At 38.8% G+C, this 16,542-nt stretch overlaps 1 protein-coding gene across 1 annotated transcript in view; it reads right to left on the bottom strand.

Annotated features, from left to right (window-relative positions):
- LOC126248151 (ras-related C3 botulinum toxin substrate 1) overlaps positions 1 to 16,542 on the bottom strand; it is a 124,861-nt gene that overhangs the window by 78,272 nt on the left and 30,047 nt on the right. The window contains exon 4 of the mRNA XM_049948891.1: positions 8,210 to 8,327. Coding sequence (XP_049804848.1) covers positions 8,210 to 8,327 — 118 coding nt within the window. The remainder of the gene's footprint in view (positions 1 to 8,209; positions 8,328 to 16,542) is intronic.

The raw sequence follows: 16,542 nt of genomic DNA, 5'->3' as shown, positions 1-16,542 counted from the left end.
TTGAGTACCTAGCAAACAAACTGGGCAGCTTTGCATTTGCCACACAAATATTATCAACTGCAACTGACATGGACACACAACAAGTAGCAAATAAAACTACTTTGAATCCATTATTAAGTATGGTACTGGTTTCCAGAGTAACTCAACAAACACAGTGTCGATACTAAAAACACAGGAAAAAATCATTTGAAATATGTGCACTGTAAATCGTAAAGAACCATATCATACATTATTTACAAAACTTATTAAAACATTAACTCTCTCTCATATATAAAGGCTGACAATTAATGAACTTTATAAAAAAAATTTACAAACTAATGGCAAGCACACACTTTATTCAACACGTAAACGTCACTACAGATACTCAGATTTAGGTTATGACATATTTGATAGGCCTGCCATTATTGGCGATGATGTGGCGCACACGAATAGCAAACTTCTTCATGACCCACTGAAGTGTCGGAACGTCAATGCTGTCAATGACCTCCTAAATGGCTTTTTCAGTTCATCAATGGTTTTGGGGTTATTGCTGTACACCTTGTCTTTAATATAGCCCCACAAAAAGGAGTTGCATGAGTTCAGATCTGGAGAATATGGCAGCCAATCGAGGCTGATGGCAGTGGGCTCTCAATGCCCCAGAGGCAGAATGCGGTCCCCAAAGTGTTCCTCCAAGCAGATAAGGATTTCCCGGTTAAAAATACACATTCTCCCAGGTGAAAACACACTTTTTCTGTGTTAAGTGACAGTATATTTTCCCTTGGAACTGCAAATCTTATCAATCCTTTGAATGGTTATGGTTTTATACATGGGCGTAGAATTTCCCAGCACTCCAGAAAACGAATCTCAGGGAAAAAAGACACCTTTTAGAAATATCTTTGATGTGCAGTAACATGTACGCTGCGTATTTTTGTATTACGAAAGTATACATTTGAATTCCACCAAACACCACATGTTACTTTCCGAACCACTGAAATCGAGATTGCGATGTGCTTTTGTAAGGCAGTCATAGCTCATGTCTCGTGATCTCGCCAGCTGATGATAGCGGATATTCAGAGCATAGGACAGCCAAAAGCAACATCACTGTTAAGTAGCACAAACACACAAACGAAGGAAGTTAATAGGTTAAATTAATATACATAATGTTGCTACAAGGAAAGCAAGGCTTTCACATATAATATTGGTCAATAAGGTGAATAAGCTGCAAGAGAAGCTACGCTTTCGCATACAACGTTGATTTTTTTGCGCGTTATACTTTAAGATACATCACACAAATGCGCCAGTAAAATTTTTAATAATGACATAAATGTCTGATCCTCAGGGTTCGAAATTCTTCTAAATGGCTCGTCATCAAAGAGTTGATTTTTAAATGAGAGTCAAATGCTCTGTGATTTAAGAAATTCATGGTACATTCTTGCACCTAGTTCAACTTACATAAAACAATATTTACTTCTAACTTAATGCTTTTGAAACCACCATTCGCAATATTTTCCCGCGACGTGTTAGAAATAGGTTCGTTTCGGCAATTGCCAGAGACCGCAGATAACAGGCAACACGGCACTTGTGCAGCTACCATGACGTAGGAAGCCCATACGTACGTACGTGTAAAACACTGAAAGATCATACATTATGTCATAAAAGAAACAAGACATCAGAGGATACCCAAGAGCATCGGAATTTCGTGAATCATACTAAAATGTGCTCATTAAAGGGCATACTTAAAGTGCACATTCGTATGCCCAGATTCCCAAAGAAGTAGAGCTCGACCTGATATTAAGCTTTTCAGTGTGGTTTTCGGGATGTAAATTTTCTTGGAGTACCAGTACTGTATTATATCATGTTTGGTTCTTTATTATGGTATAATGCCATACATGCTAGAAGATGAAAACGTGCACTTGAAATGCAGTGAACAGTTTAAGTAGCCAGTACTGTGGAATTAAACATTTTGTTTCAAATACATTGACTGCATCTGTGGAAAAGGTTAATAAAAGTCAAATTTCTTTAGCAAACAGACTAAAATAACTGCATTGTTCTGCAAGGTGATTAATGCTGACTGTCAGAAAGGTGGAAATAAAATAAAATCTGAAACTAATAACATATTTTAGCCTTCTGTAATTATGTGAATGTATTTTAATTCATTTGATAGCTCCCGGCCACAGATATCCGTTTTGTTTTCATTTAACGTGAGAGTAAATGAAGGGGAAACAGCAAAATCACTAAATGTAAACACGGCTCACATTGAGACTACCCACTATAACTCAGACTGCTCTCGCATCAGCTCCGGATCTACGATATTTGCTAACCGGGTCAATACTAAAAAAAATCGAATTTTCAAAAATATGTTCATCTTGTAGCGCACATTTTCTGAAAAGTCTGACACACAAAACATCTGTGTTCGAGGTAATTTATGTTATTTGGTCTTAAGTGTGCCAAAGTGCAGTGTCACGCCTCTTCATACAGCTTTCTTCCACCGCACGTCACTGTATTTCACTCTGTGGAATTGAAATGTGTATATTTTGTAATGGATGCCATCACACTATATTCAGGACAGTGGGAACTGAAATGTCCTGTGGTGCCTCTCCTGCTCCCAGTCGGCCAGTTTGACAGCCTGCCCCTATTTAAAATAAATAAATAAATAAAAATCCCACAATTAATAGAGAATGGGATTATTTGTAACCGGGAGAACAAGAACTACTCAGAAAATCTGCACTCTTTATTGCCTATTACCTAATAACTTGCTGTTTTGTGTGACATAAAATTAAATATAGGACACATAAAACCAATAAAGACAAGAGACAAGCAAGAAAGTACACATTTCTTCAATCCTTAGCTCCTAGTATTTTTTTCTCTCTAACCTTGCTACAGCTTTACATGGCATACTTTCCTTTCTGCGAAAGAATCTATTACCTCATCAATGTTTGTCAAACCTTTTGCTACTTGAAAAATCGAAAGGTCTTTATCTAATACTGAAAAAGCTGTTAATACCCAAGACTGGTGTGGTTTCTCGATCCGATTATGTCTATTTTGTCATTGTCTGCAAGATAAAACACAATAGGCCTTTCTAATATTGCAGCAGTGTTGTAACACACACCAAATAAACAAGACTGTTTTGGTACAAATGGTCATTTTTATAACACGACAGAATATAATTCACGAAGTACTACTATCAAATGCCTATCAGGCCTATTACAAGCAAAAAGCTTTATGTTAGGAAATAGTTTCAAATTTCATTCATACGCACCAGTTTCTCAAGCATGAGATCGAAAAGTAGTATTACCAAATTTTTATATAAATTTGGAATCATCTAATTCTTCCATTATTTGTGTGATGTCCCCATTTCTTCTCCTTCCTCGTTCTAACAAGCCATCTTGTCATCACCAATTGTGTAGCTATTCCAGCCACTGTCAAAATTTGTTTGCCGATTAACTTCACTAACCCTGCCAGAATCACAGGTTTAGTTATCCTGCGATTATTCTCCGGTTAGGCGTTATTACATGTTTGTACAACATATTTTCCATGTTACTTCCAGAATAGAACTTAAGCAGCTGCTAGCTGGGGACTGAACAACTGGTCCTTACTAGTGCAGTGATCTGGCCAAAAATTTTCTGTCAAAATTTCATTTTCTTGGATACACCGAGAAGATAATACATAACCTTTCTCACCTGTTATTCCTATTAGTCGTTTATTTCCATTCTGGTAGTCTGAATCTACAGATTTTGCTAGTAATTGTAACAACGCTGATCATTCGCAATCCCAATCAACCACATAATCAGACAGGATTGGCATTCATCCGTTTGACTTTTCTCCGCTCAGCCCTTATAGCCCCGCCCCCTTTTGTCGGGAGAAAGTTTATTTCTAGATGCGACGAGGATTCTCCTGACAGAGACATAACATAAACTACGGTATGTACACATTAAAAAAAATCAACGAATGATTCATTTAGAAATCAACTTAAAATGTCTTCAAAAATGTCCAAAACCCAACAGGGATGCATTTCAAAATCATATGAATAATCGATAGACCAACGTGCGCTGGATGCTAGTCGCTTTGTGAAACAGGTTTTTTTTCCTCAAGAATATGAATCTGGTGCCCCCTTTTCCCGGTAGCATCTAGCTGCTTGCTGTGACTGCTTGCACAGCCAACAGCCACATTTCTGTAGCCAGAAGCGGGAGAATCTACTACTCAAACGCGACAACTGTGTATCCGCATGAACCTGCTCGTAACAGCTAAAACGAATCTAACATAAACAGTTGTGACATCATGCTCATCGGAGGCAATTTGTTGTTATGAAGCATTGCATAGTCTTCCTAGAGCCTTTGAGACACTTTGTTGTTGGGAGACACTTGCATGAGCACTGTGTGTCGTTGTTGTATATGGCGCATTTCCTTTGCAATTTAAGTTATTTTCATTTTTCTCTCTCATTTATGTTTTATTGTTGAAGTATTATTCTGCAGTAGCGGGATACAGTAATATCCTTTGTTAGATTATAGGTTCTTACCAGTCAAAATTACAAAAATTTAACAGGAAACTAAAAAATGAAATATTCCTGAAATTCTAAAAAATTCCCAGGTTTTTCCCGGTTTTCTCCTAGATGAAAAAATTCCCGGGTTTTTCTCAAATCTCGCGGTTGTCCCGGGTCATATACACCCTGTCCAAGATATCAAACACTCTCCTGCTTTGATTGGGTCGACCTCAGTCTTGCATGAACAATATCTTGTTGAAATCAGGGTCACTTTGGATAATGAGGATGAAATCATCTTCCAAAATCTTCACGTACCATGCCATCAAGGAGTATCACGCCAATTATTCCGTGACTGGACATTGCACACCGTCATCTTCCAAAACATTCATGTACCATTCGGCAGTCACCATGCTATCAAGGAATATCGCACTGATTATTCCGTGAATGGACATTGCACACCGCACAGTTACCGGTTGAGGCTGAAGAGACTTCTCTATTGCAAAATGCCAATTCTGTCCCCCACATGTGCCAATTTGGGTTATTGATGAACCCATCCAAATGAAAGTAGGCTTCATTGCTAAACTAAACCATATAGAGCATACAAATTCCCATCATGCCCTGTGGCCAACCGTGCAGTTTGAACTTCTTAACAATAGTTCAATAATTGTCACCCTGTATGTGTGTGAGTTCCTTCACATGATACAGGAAACAAAGAAAATTTTATACTTCCCACCCACTGCCTCAAACTGTATGCAAAATGACCCAGTATAAGGGAACGAAAATTTATAATAAATTATAAGGGAAAAAATAATGCCGATGAATTTAGGTCCAATTAAAAGAAAGTTATATGAGCCACTGACACTAGAATGTTATTACTCAGTGGATTAATTCAAGCAGGACAAACTGGAAATTTGAGCTGGATATCTGTTACAAGCCCAAGAAATATCATTTCATTGTTACTATTTATTTTAGTACTATTATTTATTACTGTAAAATTACTGTAACTGTATTATAAACTTTTGACATGTCTCCTGTATGCAAATAAAATTGCATATATATGTCATGAGATGAATAAATCAGAATTCCAGTTAAACACAAGATTTCAACGATAAGAATTACTATTTATTAACATATGCAATAAAATTAATGCTCCATGGGCAGATTTTGTCTGTGTGAAAGTTAGCTTGGTACAGGCAACCTAACACGACATTTATTTCATAGGTACCATTACTATGGGCAACGTGTCTCCTGGTTTATTACCAAAACATTGTGAAACTTTGTTAGAGTTCCGATACAAGGCTTGTGTAGCCTAGAAACTGGCCTTACAATATTTTGCACTCCATTTTCAGTTGCACGGGATACTGCGACTTGCTCGAAGACAAGTATCACAGCACCACAAATTTGTTGCTGTGGTATCATAATGTGAGCACAGAAGACTTCCCAAGCAAACAGAACTGTACATGAGATCATGTCCATTTCTGTGAAAATTGTGTTGTGAATAACTTTTTCCTGTCATGCAGAGCATTCTGCATCTTATGTTAGCTCAGGTTCTAATACCAAATATTCTGTAAATACCGAAAAATATTTTGTACCTTTTGCATAAAAATTAATGTCATTTTCCAACATATAATACAATAAATTTTTTACTTAGGCTGAATTTTTTTCTGTTAAACAGACTCAGTTACTATCTTATTTCATGTGATGTAGCCTACAGAGAGAGAGCAAATGAACCAAGTTACTTCACCTTCCACGGTAACTCCACACTTTTCTGTATGACAACGTCCAAAGTCAGAACTGTGTACACAGCCAAAACAATTTTTTTGATTGATAATTATCTGCCTAACTGTCACTGGTTGGTTTAAAATATCCCTTTCCTTTGCAATCATCACTACTTTACTATTTCTGGTGTACAGTATAACCCATTAAATATATGTACTTGATTACAGTCGAAGTGTTCATCAATAGTAAAAACATACTTGGTTGGCTGGACATTACAATTACAGACATATTGCCAATTGTTTCCAAAAATAGAGATAGTGCCAATGGTTCCCAAAATAGTTGTGACATAGCATATCACAAGTGCAAGAAATGCATACTATTGTAATGACTGCCCACCACACTTGCTTTTTATATATTTATGTTATTTATTGCTACCATTTTTGAGCATAGCTCACATTCATGTGGTACACTATTAGATCATAAGTGCTATTTCTCAAATATTATGTATGATCTTACGGCATACCACATGAAAATGAACTACGCTTAACACAGATAGCAAATTAAATATATACACACACATATATAAAAGCAGCTATGGAGGACTACCATTACAGTAGTATGCATTTCATACCATTTACTAAGGCTGCAGAACATCCTCCAAAAGAAATATACAAGTCAAACAATGAAAAGTCCAGGACAGAACAACAATATGAAAAGGATAGATTGCAACTTACTACACACAGGAGGCACTGAGCTGCAGACAGGCACAACAAAAAAGAATACTAAACTGTTTAGACTTTCGGACAGAGCGACACAAATGCGCGCATACACACACAGCCACTGTCACTGGGCACTGGAGGGCTTCCAACTCCTTGCCTCCTGGTTCATATCCCTGCAATAGACCTAGATTCAAGACCACTGCCATACATCTTCCTACAACCACCTACTCCAATTCTGTCACTATCATTCTCCTAGCCTGTCAAAGGCAGGCCACCTGAGAAAGCAACTATTTGATCTACTGACTAAGCTACAACCACTGTGCCACTTTCTATGTGGGCATAAAAAATAACAAGCTGTCTGTCCACATGAATCGCCACTGCCAAACTGTGTCCAAGACACAGCTGGAACACCCAGTTGCTGAATATGTCACAACATGATGTGCTTTACTTAAATGCCTTATTCAGGGCCTGCGCCATCTTGATTCTTCCTACCAACACCAGCTTTTCTATATTGTGCAGGTGGGAACTTTCCCTTCAACACATCCCTAATTTCTGTAGCCCCCTGGCCTCAATCTTCACTAGTCACAGCCCTCTAACTACCTATCCCCCTCCCTGCTCCCACTCCAGCACTACACACAATTTCTATACCACCCAATGCATCTACTAGTCCTTTCTCCTTTTCTACTTATCTCCTCATCCCTCTCCCTCTTCCCCTTCGCCCCCCCCCCACCCCCCACTCAAACACAGTACTGCACCTAGCAGCCCTATCCTGCCCCACACCACCACATGCTCCCACAGGCAGCACAGCATCTTCCTCCACCTCCACTTTGCTCTCTCTCTCTCTCTCTCTCTCTCTCTCTCTCTCTCTCTCTCTCCCCCCCCCCCACCCCGTCTCTGCCTCTTCCTTACCCCCACAACCCAACCCAGCAGAATGCTGCTCACATAAGATGCAGTCACACTTGAGCCCCAATGCCGGGAGACAATGGGCATACAAGTGTGAGTTATGCTTATGTGAATGTGTGAGGGAGTTTTCTGCTTCCGAAGAAGGACTCTGTCTAAAAGCTTAAAACATTTTAGCATTTGAGTTAATGCTTCCTCTATGTGGTGAGCAGTAATTTATCCTTTCCATATTGCTGTAGAAATATAGAACTGTAAGAGTCTCCCAATACAGGTACTCAGTGCTAAAATTCTCAAATTATTGGGAGTGACACAAACTAAACTAGGATAAGCACTTAAAAAATAAATAATGTAAAACAGCAAAGCTTTGTTGATTTAATATATACCCCAAATACAGTTCCTATCAAATACATACCAACTAATATCATTGGTGCATCTGGACAGTGGTGTTTTATCTCTGGGTACCATTTTGAAGTGACATTCTCAAAGGAAGAAGGACTTGTCACACTAAAGCAAATTAAAAATACGTCTGTCTGAAAGAGAAACATTGTGCATTAAATAGCTGAGATGAACATAAAATTATTAATTTCATTCAAACATAAGATTATGGAAGAAATACACAGAATGTCTAACTAAATTTATAAAGGCAGACATGATTTCCAGCTGCCACAAAAACCTTATACAAATTATTAAATATAATGCTGGGCACCTAAATTAATGATATTTGAAAGCTTGTCATGTCAGTGAATGACAAAGTACAGCACAGGATGTAATTGGGAAAATTCTAGGGAAGTGTAGATCAACTGTAAGGAGAACACACACAGAATACTTGTGCAACCCATTCTTGTGTCTGATTTAAGGAAAAAGTTGAGACAATTGAGAGGTGTGTTGCTAGATTTATTACCAGCAGGTTCAATCAATACACAAGTATCATGGAAATGCTCTGTGAACACAAATGGGAATCTCTGAAGGAAAGAAGACATTCTTTTTGCAAAACACTATTGAGAAAATTTAAAGAACTGACATTTCCAACAGGGTCAAATGATTCTACAGCCAACAACATACACTTTGAGTAAGGACACAGAGACAAGGGCTTGTATGGAATCACTTTAACAGTCCTTTTTTCCTGATTCCATTAGCAACTGGTACAGGAAAGGGAATGACAACCAGTGCTACAAGATACCCTCAGCTATGCAGAATATGTTTGTAGATGTTACAATGTTACGAATCTTTGTTGGTCATCTGAGAGTATGGCGAATAACGTTTGCAAAACAAGAGGTCAAAATAAATCATTTCAGAATACCAATCAAGCCAGATTCATAGAAGTTATGTGATGACTGTTTCTCACAGAGTAATGTCAGTAGGCTTCAATTCAGGTGAAACCACAACAGTCAAGAGTCAGTTGCAATGGCCAACATAAAGATAATAGAAATTACTGTCAGCTAACTAGTGTTGCTACAGCACACAGATTGGCCACAGTGCAGTATATTACTCAACAACTCAATGCTGATCATCATCAACCATTTGATATCTACTGCTGCTTAAAGGCCTCCTCTATATATATCCATGCATTTCAGTCTGCAAAAAAACATTCACATAGAATTATAGAGCGAAAGTAGAACTGACTTAGAAAAGTTACTTTCAGGCGGTGAAATTTAAATGCTGCCGACAGATACATTAAAACTAGAAAAATCTTTCCTGTCTTTCAAGACTGTTATTTCTTAATCAAGGAGGAATGAGAGATAGGTTTTGGAAGCTGGAGAATTAAGGGCAGGCCACCCGGACCCATGATAAAGATGGACTGAGAGGAAAAGAAATGAAAAGTAGAATGAATAGTGTAATTACGAACCAAAGAGAAATCAGAAAAGGAAATGGCACAAAAGAGAGGGGGGAAAGGGTGAAAGTAGAAGGGATATGGAGTAAAGCAATAAATGGAATATAAAGAAAAGTACCAGAGGGCTCTAGGAAATGCCATTCACATCAAAGACCCAATGATGGGGAAGTTCCTGATCTACACCTTCCCAAGGCAAAGAGGATGCAACATCGGTTCTTTTTTGAGTCAGCAGTCTTCTGACTGGTTTTATGCAGAACTCCTCTCCCACGCCAACCCCTTCATCTCAAGAGTAGCACTTGCAACCTACATCCTCAATTACTTGCCAGATGCATTCCAATCTCTGTCTTCCTCTACAATTTTTACCCTCTACAGTTCCCTCTAGGTCCATGTATGTTATTCACTGATTTCTTAACAGATGTCTTATCATCCCATCCCTTCTTCTTGTCAGTGTTTCCCACATATTCCTTCCCTTTCCAATCCTGCACAGAACCTCCTCAATTCCTTACCTTATCAGTCCAACCAATTTTCAACATTCATCTGAAGTGCCACATCACAAATGCTTCGACTCTCTGGTGTTCCAGTTTTCCCAGAGCCCATGTTTCACTACCATACAAAGCTGCACTCCAAATGTACATTCTCAGAAATTTCTTCCTCAAATTAAGGCCTATGATTCATATTAGTAGACTTCTCTTGGCCAGGAATGCCCTTTTTGCCAGTGCTAGTCTGCATCTGTCCTCCTTACTCGTCCATCATTAGTTATTCTGCTGCTTAGGTAGTAGAATTCCTTAACTACTTCTACTTTATGACATCAACTCTGATATTAAGTTTCTCACTATTCTCATTTCCGTTACTTCTCAGTATTTTCTTCAATTTATTCCCAATCCATATTCTGGACTCATTAGACTGTTCATCCCATTCAGCATATCATGTAATTCTTCTTCGCTTTCACTGAAGCTAGCAATGTCATTAGTGAATCGTATGACTGATATTCTTTCACCTTTAATTTTAATTCCACTCCTGAACCTTTGTTTTATTTCCATCATTGCTTCTTCGATGTAGAGATTGAACAGTAGGGGTGAAGACTACATTCCCATCTTACATCTTTTTTAATCGAGCACTTTTATTACATCCCCTTGGCTCTTGTACATGTTGTATAGTACCCATCTCTACCTATAGCTTACCCATATTTTCCTCAGAATTTTGAACATTTTGCACCATTTGACACTGTAGAATGCTTCATCCAGGTTGACAAATACTATGAACATGTCTTGATTTTCATTTAATCTTGCTTCCACTATCAACTACAACTCTCTTGTGCCTTTACCTTTCCTTAGGCCAAACTGACTGTCATACATCACATCTTCAATTTTATTTTCAATTCTTTGGTATATTATTCTTGTCAGCAACTTGGATACAGGAGCTGTTAAACTGATTATGCGATATTCTCGCATTTGTCAGCTCCTGCAGTCATCAGAATTGTGCGGACAATATTTTTCCGAAAGTCAGACAGTTTATCGCCAGACTTCTACATTCCACATACCAACGTGAATAGTCGTTTTGTTTCCATTTCCCCAAATGACTTTAGAAATGCTGATAGAATATTATCTATCCCTTCCATCTTTTTTGAGCTAAAGTCTTCCAAAGCTCTTTTAAATTCTGATTCTAATACTGGATCCCCTATCTCTTCTAAATTGGCTCTTCTTCTATCATATCAGACATATCTTTCCCCTCATTGAGATCTTCAATGTACTCTTTTCACCTATCCACTTTCTCTTCTGCATTTAACAGTGGAATTCCCGCTCCAGTCTTAATGTTATCACCCTTGCTTTTAATTTCATTGCAGGTTGCTTTGACTTTCCAACATGCTGAGTCAGTCCTGACAATCATTTTTTTTTTCCAATTTCTTCACATTTTTCATGCAGCCATTTTGTCTTAGCTTCCCTGCACTTCCTATGAATTTCATTCCTCAGTAACCTGCATTTCTGCAGTCCTAAATTTCCCAGGACATTTCTGTCTTCCTTCTTTCATCTATCAACTGAAGTATTTCTTCTCTTACTCATGATTTATTCATAATTACCTTCTTTGCACCTATGTTTTTCTTTCCAACTTTTTTTTTAGAGATGTTCACTCCTCTTCAACTGACCTACCAACTGAATTATTTCTTATTGGAATATCTATAGCCCTCGAGAACTTCAAGTGTGTATCTTCATTCCTTAATACTTCAGTATCTCACTTCTTTGTGTACTGACTCTTCCTGGGTAATCTCTTATCCTTCAGCCTACTCTTCATCATTACTAAATTATGGTCTGAGTCTATATCTGCTCCTGGGCACATCTTACAATCAAGTATTTGATTTTGGAATCTCTGCCTGATTATGATGTAATCTAACTGAAATCTTCCCGTATCTCCTGGTCTTTTGAAGGTATATCTCTGCTTCTTGTGATTCTTGAACAAAGCATTTGCTATTACTAGCTGAAATTTATTGCAGAACTCGAGTCTTTCTCCTCTCTCTTTCCTAGTATCAAGCCCATATTCTGCCCTAACCCTTTCTTCTGCTTCTTCCCCTATAAATGCATTCCTATCCCCCCACGACTATTAGATTTTCCACCTCCCTTTGCATGCTGTATTACTCATTCAATATCCTCACATACTTTCTGTATCTCTTCGGCTTGTGATGTCTGCATGTATGCCTGAACTATTGTTGTCACTGTTGGCTTACTGTTAATTACAATGAGAACAACCCTATCACTGAACTGTTCACAGTAAAACATACTCTGCTCAACCTTGCTATTTGTAAAGAATTCTACTACCATTATACCACTTTCTGACCAGAAATCCTTGTCTTCTTCATTTCACTTGACTGACCCCCCACTATATCTAGACTGAGCCTTTGTATTTCCGTTTTTGATTTTTTAGCTTCCCTAGCATGTTCAAGCTTCTGATACTCCACACCCTGACTCAAAGAATGTTACCCTCCTGTTGGTTAATCAATCTTTTTCTCATAGTCACCTCCCCCTTGGCAATCCCCACCCATAGATCAGAAAGGGGGACTATTCCAGAATCTTTTACTAATGGAGAAATCATCATGACATTTTATCAATTACAGGCCACAATGTCCTATGGATACATATTGTTTGTCTTTAATGCAGTGCTTTCCACTGCCTTCTGCAACCTCATGCTGTTTACCATTGCTGATTTGTTTGCCTTTAGGTGCAGTTTCCCTTTAGGGGCAGTTTTCTACCCTAGGGCAAGAGTGCCCTGAACCTCTGCCTTCTCCACTGCCCTCTTTGACAATATCGTTGGTAGAATGAGGGTGACTTTTTATGCCAGAAGTCTTCGGCCCCCAATGCTGATTTTTATTTAAAATTTAAGCGGTGGCGGTGTTCAAACCCAGGACTGAGGACACTGACTGCTAATTATAGACGTTACTCCTAGACCACGGGTGCAATAAAATGCTGGAGTGATTACTTATCCCAGCCACACTTCAGTTCCTGTCTACATTAGCCACCAATAAACGCCACTTTATGTGACAGCTAACATACACAGGAACTGAAGAATGACTGGGATAAGTTGTCACCCCAGCATTTGCTGGGAAGGGCACACTCTTGTCCTGGTAATGAGACCCACTTCCAAAGGTGGAAGAACCAATTGATGGTCAATAGCACAGGATGTGGAAGCAAAGGGAAACTACCACATTAAAGATCCACAGATATCACAAGCATCAGCAATAAAACATGCCAGTATCTTCTGTAACACTTAAAGTAGAAAAGGAGTTTTGCTATTTGGGGAGCAAAATAACTGATGATGGTCGAAGTAGAGAGGATATAAAATGTAGACTGGCAATGGCAAGGAAAGCGTTTCTGAAGAAGAGAAATTTGTTAACATCGAGTATAGATTTAAGCATAAGGAAGTCCTTTCTTAAAGTATTTGTATGGAGTGTAGCTATGTATGGAAGTGAAACATGGACGATAAATAGTTTGGACAAGAAGAGAATAGCAACTTTCGAAATGTTGTGCTACGGCAGAAGAATGCTGAAGATTAGATGGGTAGATCACATAACTAATGAGGAGGAATTGAATAGAATTGGGGAGAAGAGGAATTTGTGACAACTTGACTAGAAAAAGGGATCGGTTGGTAGGACATGTTCTAAGGAATCAAGGGATCACCAATTTAGTATTGGAGGGTATCATGGAGTGTTGAAATAGTAGAGGTAGACCAAGAGATGAATACACTAAGCAGATTCAGAAGGACGTAGGTTGCAGTAATTACTCAGAGATGAAGAAGCTTGCACAGGATAGAGTAACATGGAGAGCTGCATCAAACCAGTCTCAGGACTGAAGACCACAACGATAACAACAACAACAAACAACAACAACAAACTTCCTGGCAGATTAAAACTGTGTGCCCGACCGAGACTCGAACTCGGGACCTTTGCCTTTCGCGGGAAAGTGCTCTACCATCTGAGCTACCGAAGCACGACTCACGCCCGGTACTCACAGCTTTACTTCTGCCAGTAGTAAAGCTGTGAGTACCGGGCGTGAGTCGTGCTTCGGTAGCTCAGATGGTAGAGCACTTGCCCGCGAAAGGCAAAGGTCCTGAGTTCGAGTCTCGGTCGGGCACACAGTTTTAATCTGCCAGGAAGTTTCATATCAGTGCACACTCTGCTGCAGAGTGAAAATCTCATTCTGAACAACAACATCTTCTGTAAAATTTTCTGGAGATAAAATAGTTCCCCAACTGGATCTCTTGGCGTGGATTGCAAAAGATGCAGACAAGGCGAAGAAAACAATCCAAATTTTAAAACAGCCACTTCGAATGTAAGAGACTGCTGCAGTGCAGCTAAGTAGAACGGAACGACTGGAAATCAGTATATTTGGTCTGTCAGATATGAGACAGCCAATTAGGAACCATCTGGTCTGGTGAGTAGAGTCACTGACACTGGATCTGATCAAGACAGATCACGAGTAGGAGTTGGAGTAATTTCGAGAGGAAAAAAACACTGGCTCAAGTGTCAAGGGATACGTACAATACGGTATAATACACACAACACACATTGTAAAGACAATACTACAGCATGAAACTAAGCCAAAGTACATTGTGATAATACAATACTAACATCCAAAGCAGAGGATGCAGTAGCTGATGAAATATACAAAGAAATAAGTAATGCGATGACACACGTTAAGGGAGAGGAAAACCTGATTTTCATGCAGGGCTGGAATGCAAATGTGGATGGAGAACTGAAAGAGGGAAATGTTGGCAACTAAAGACTTTCCTGGAAAAGAAATCAAAGAGTTGCCCAACTAACAGAGTTTTGCTCACAGCACCAGTTAGTTGTTGCAAACATTCTTTTCCAACATTATAAGCAGACAAGACACACCTGGAAGGCCCCATGTGACTTAAGGAGGCAACAAGTCAATTACAATTTAGTAAAATCACATTTTAGAAATTAAGTAAAAGACTGCAAAAGCTATCCATCTGCAAACACAGGCAGTGACCACAACCTGGTCCTGATGAAAAATGCATTCAGATTCAAATGTCTGAAGAAACAGACAGTGAAACAGAAATGGGAGGTAGAAAAACTAAAAATTGGGGGACTGGCAAGTCATTATGCGCAGGAAACCGGCAACCTTCCTAAAACTTTCCAATATGGGGGAGTAAAAGAAGACTACTAACAAATGGGATCTGGCACATATACAGCAGCAGGAAAAATAGTCGGGAAAACTATATACAAAAACAAGAGGAAATAGATTACAGTAGATGTTATTCAGCTTATCATAAACAGAAGATAATGCAAAACTGCAACTGATGAACGAGGAAAAGCTAAATACAGAATGCAAAGAAATTTAGTCAAGAGGGAAGCTAGGAAAGCAAATTAAAGTTGAGGAAACAGAGAACGGGAAGAAAATATGTGAAATGGAAGAACTGATAAAGCCTACAGAAAAGCAAAAAAATTAACACGCGCAAAACAACAATTTTGTGTACAGTACAAGACAAAGTGGCATATGTTGTTTGGTGAAGACATGGTGACAAGATGGAATGGAAACATGGAGGATTTGTATGACAGGATGCCTTTATTGGAGGATGCAATACGGAAAGAAAAGGAAGCAGACCAAGATGACAAAAGAGCCAGCATTCTGCAAGAATAATTTGAGAAAGCTCTTAAAAATTACAGCAGAATGAAGTATTGACGACATTCCTGCAGAACTAAACAAAAATGTTGGTAACAGCATGAAAATGATCATGGACAAACAGAATAGGTCCATCTACAACACAAGAGATATACCAACAAACTTCCACAAATCCAGTACAGTTCTTATACAGAAGAAGGCAGTAGGTGTAAAATGTGAAAAGTGTCAAACCTTAAGCCTAACACCATCAAAAATTCTCATAAAAATTATTTTGAGGAGAATTGATGAGAAGGTGGAGGACATGCTGTGTGAATATCAGTTTGGATTCAGGTGAGGATGAGGAACAAGTGGCTGTTGTGGCACTGAGCCTTCTTATTGACAGGCAAATACTGGAAAAAAAAGAAAAAAACCAGCTTATAGTGGCTGTGTACATCTATAAAAGGCATTTGATAATGTTATCCGGCAAGAGATGTTCCCAGTGTTGAAGAAAGCAGGCCTAAAATACAAAGAATGAAGACTTTCATGACCGGATGACATAGCTGCTGGTAAACCTTTTGGAATATGAGGTCATGGTCCAAGAAACTCTTCTGTTCCCGAAGTTTCGCCAGCAAGATGTCCAGTGTAGTCCCGGATGAAACGTCAGGAACAGAAGAGTTCTCGGACCACGACCTCACATCCCGAAAGGTTTACTAGCAGCTAAAATGCAAAGACACGCATACAATACTAAGCTTCTATGAAAATGATGCGCCTGTGATTAGAGATTTTCATCAAGGGCAAGATGCA

Source organism: Schistocerca nitens, chromosome 1 (assembly GCF_023898315.1).
Source record: "Schistocerca nitens isolate TAMUIC-IGC-003100 chromosome 1, iqSchNite1.1, whole genome shotgun sequence".
Classification (NCBI taxonomy): domain Eukaryota; kingdom Metazoa; phylum Arthropoda; class Insecta; order Orthoptera; family Acrididae; genus Schistocerca; species Schistocerca nitens.
This window is presented reverse-complemented; position numbering and strand designations above follow the sequence as displayed.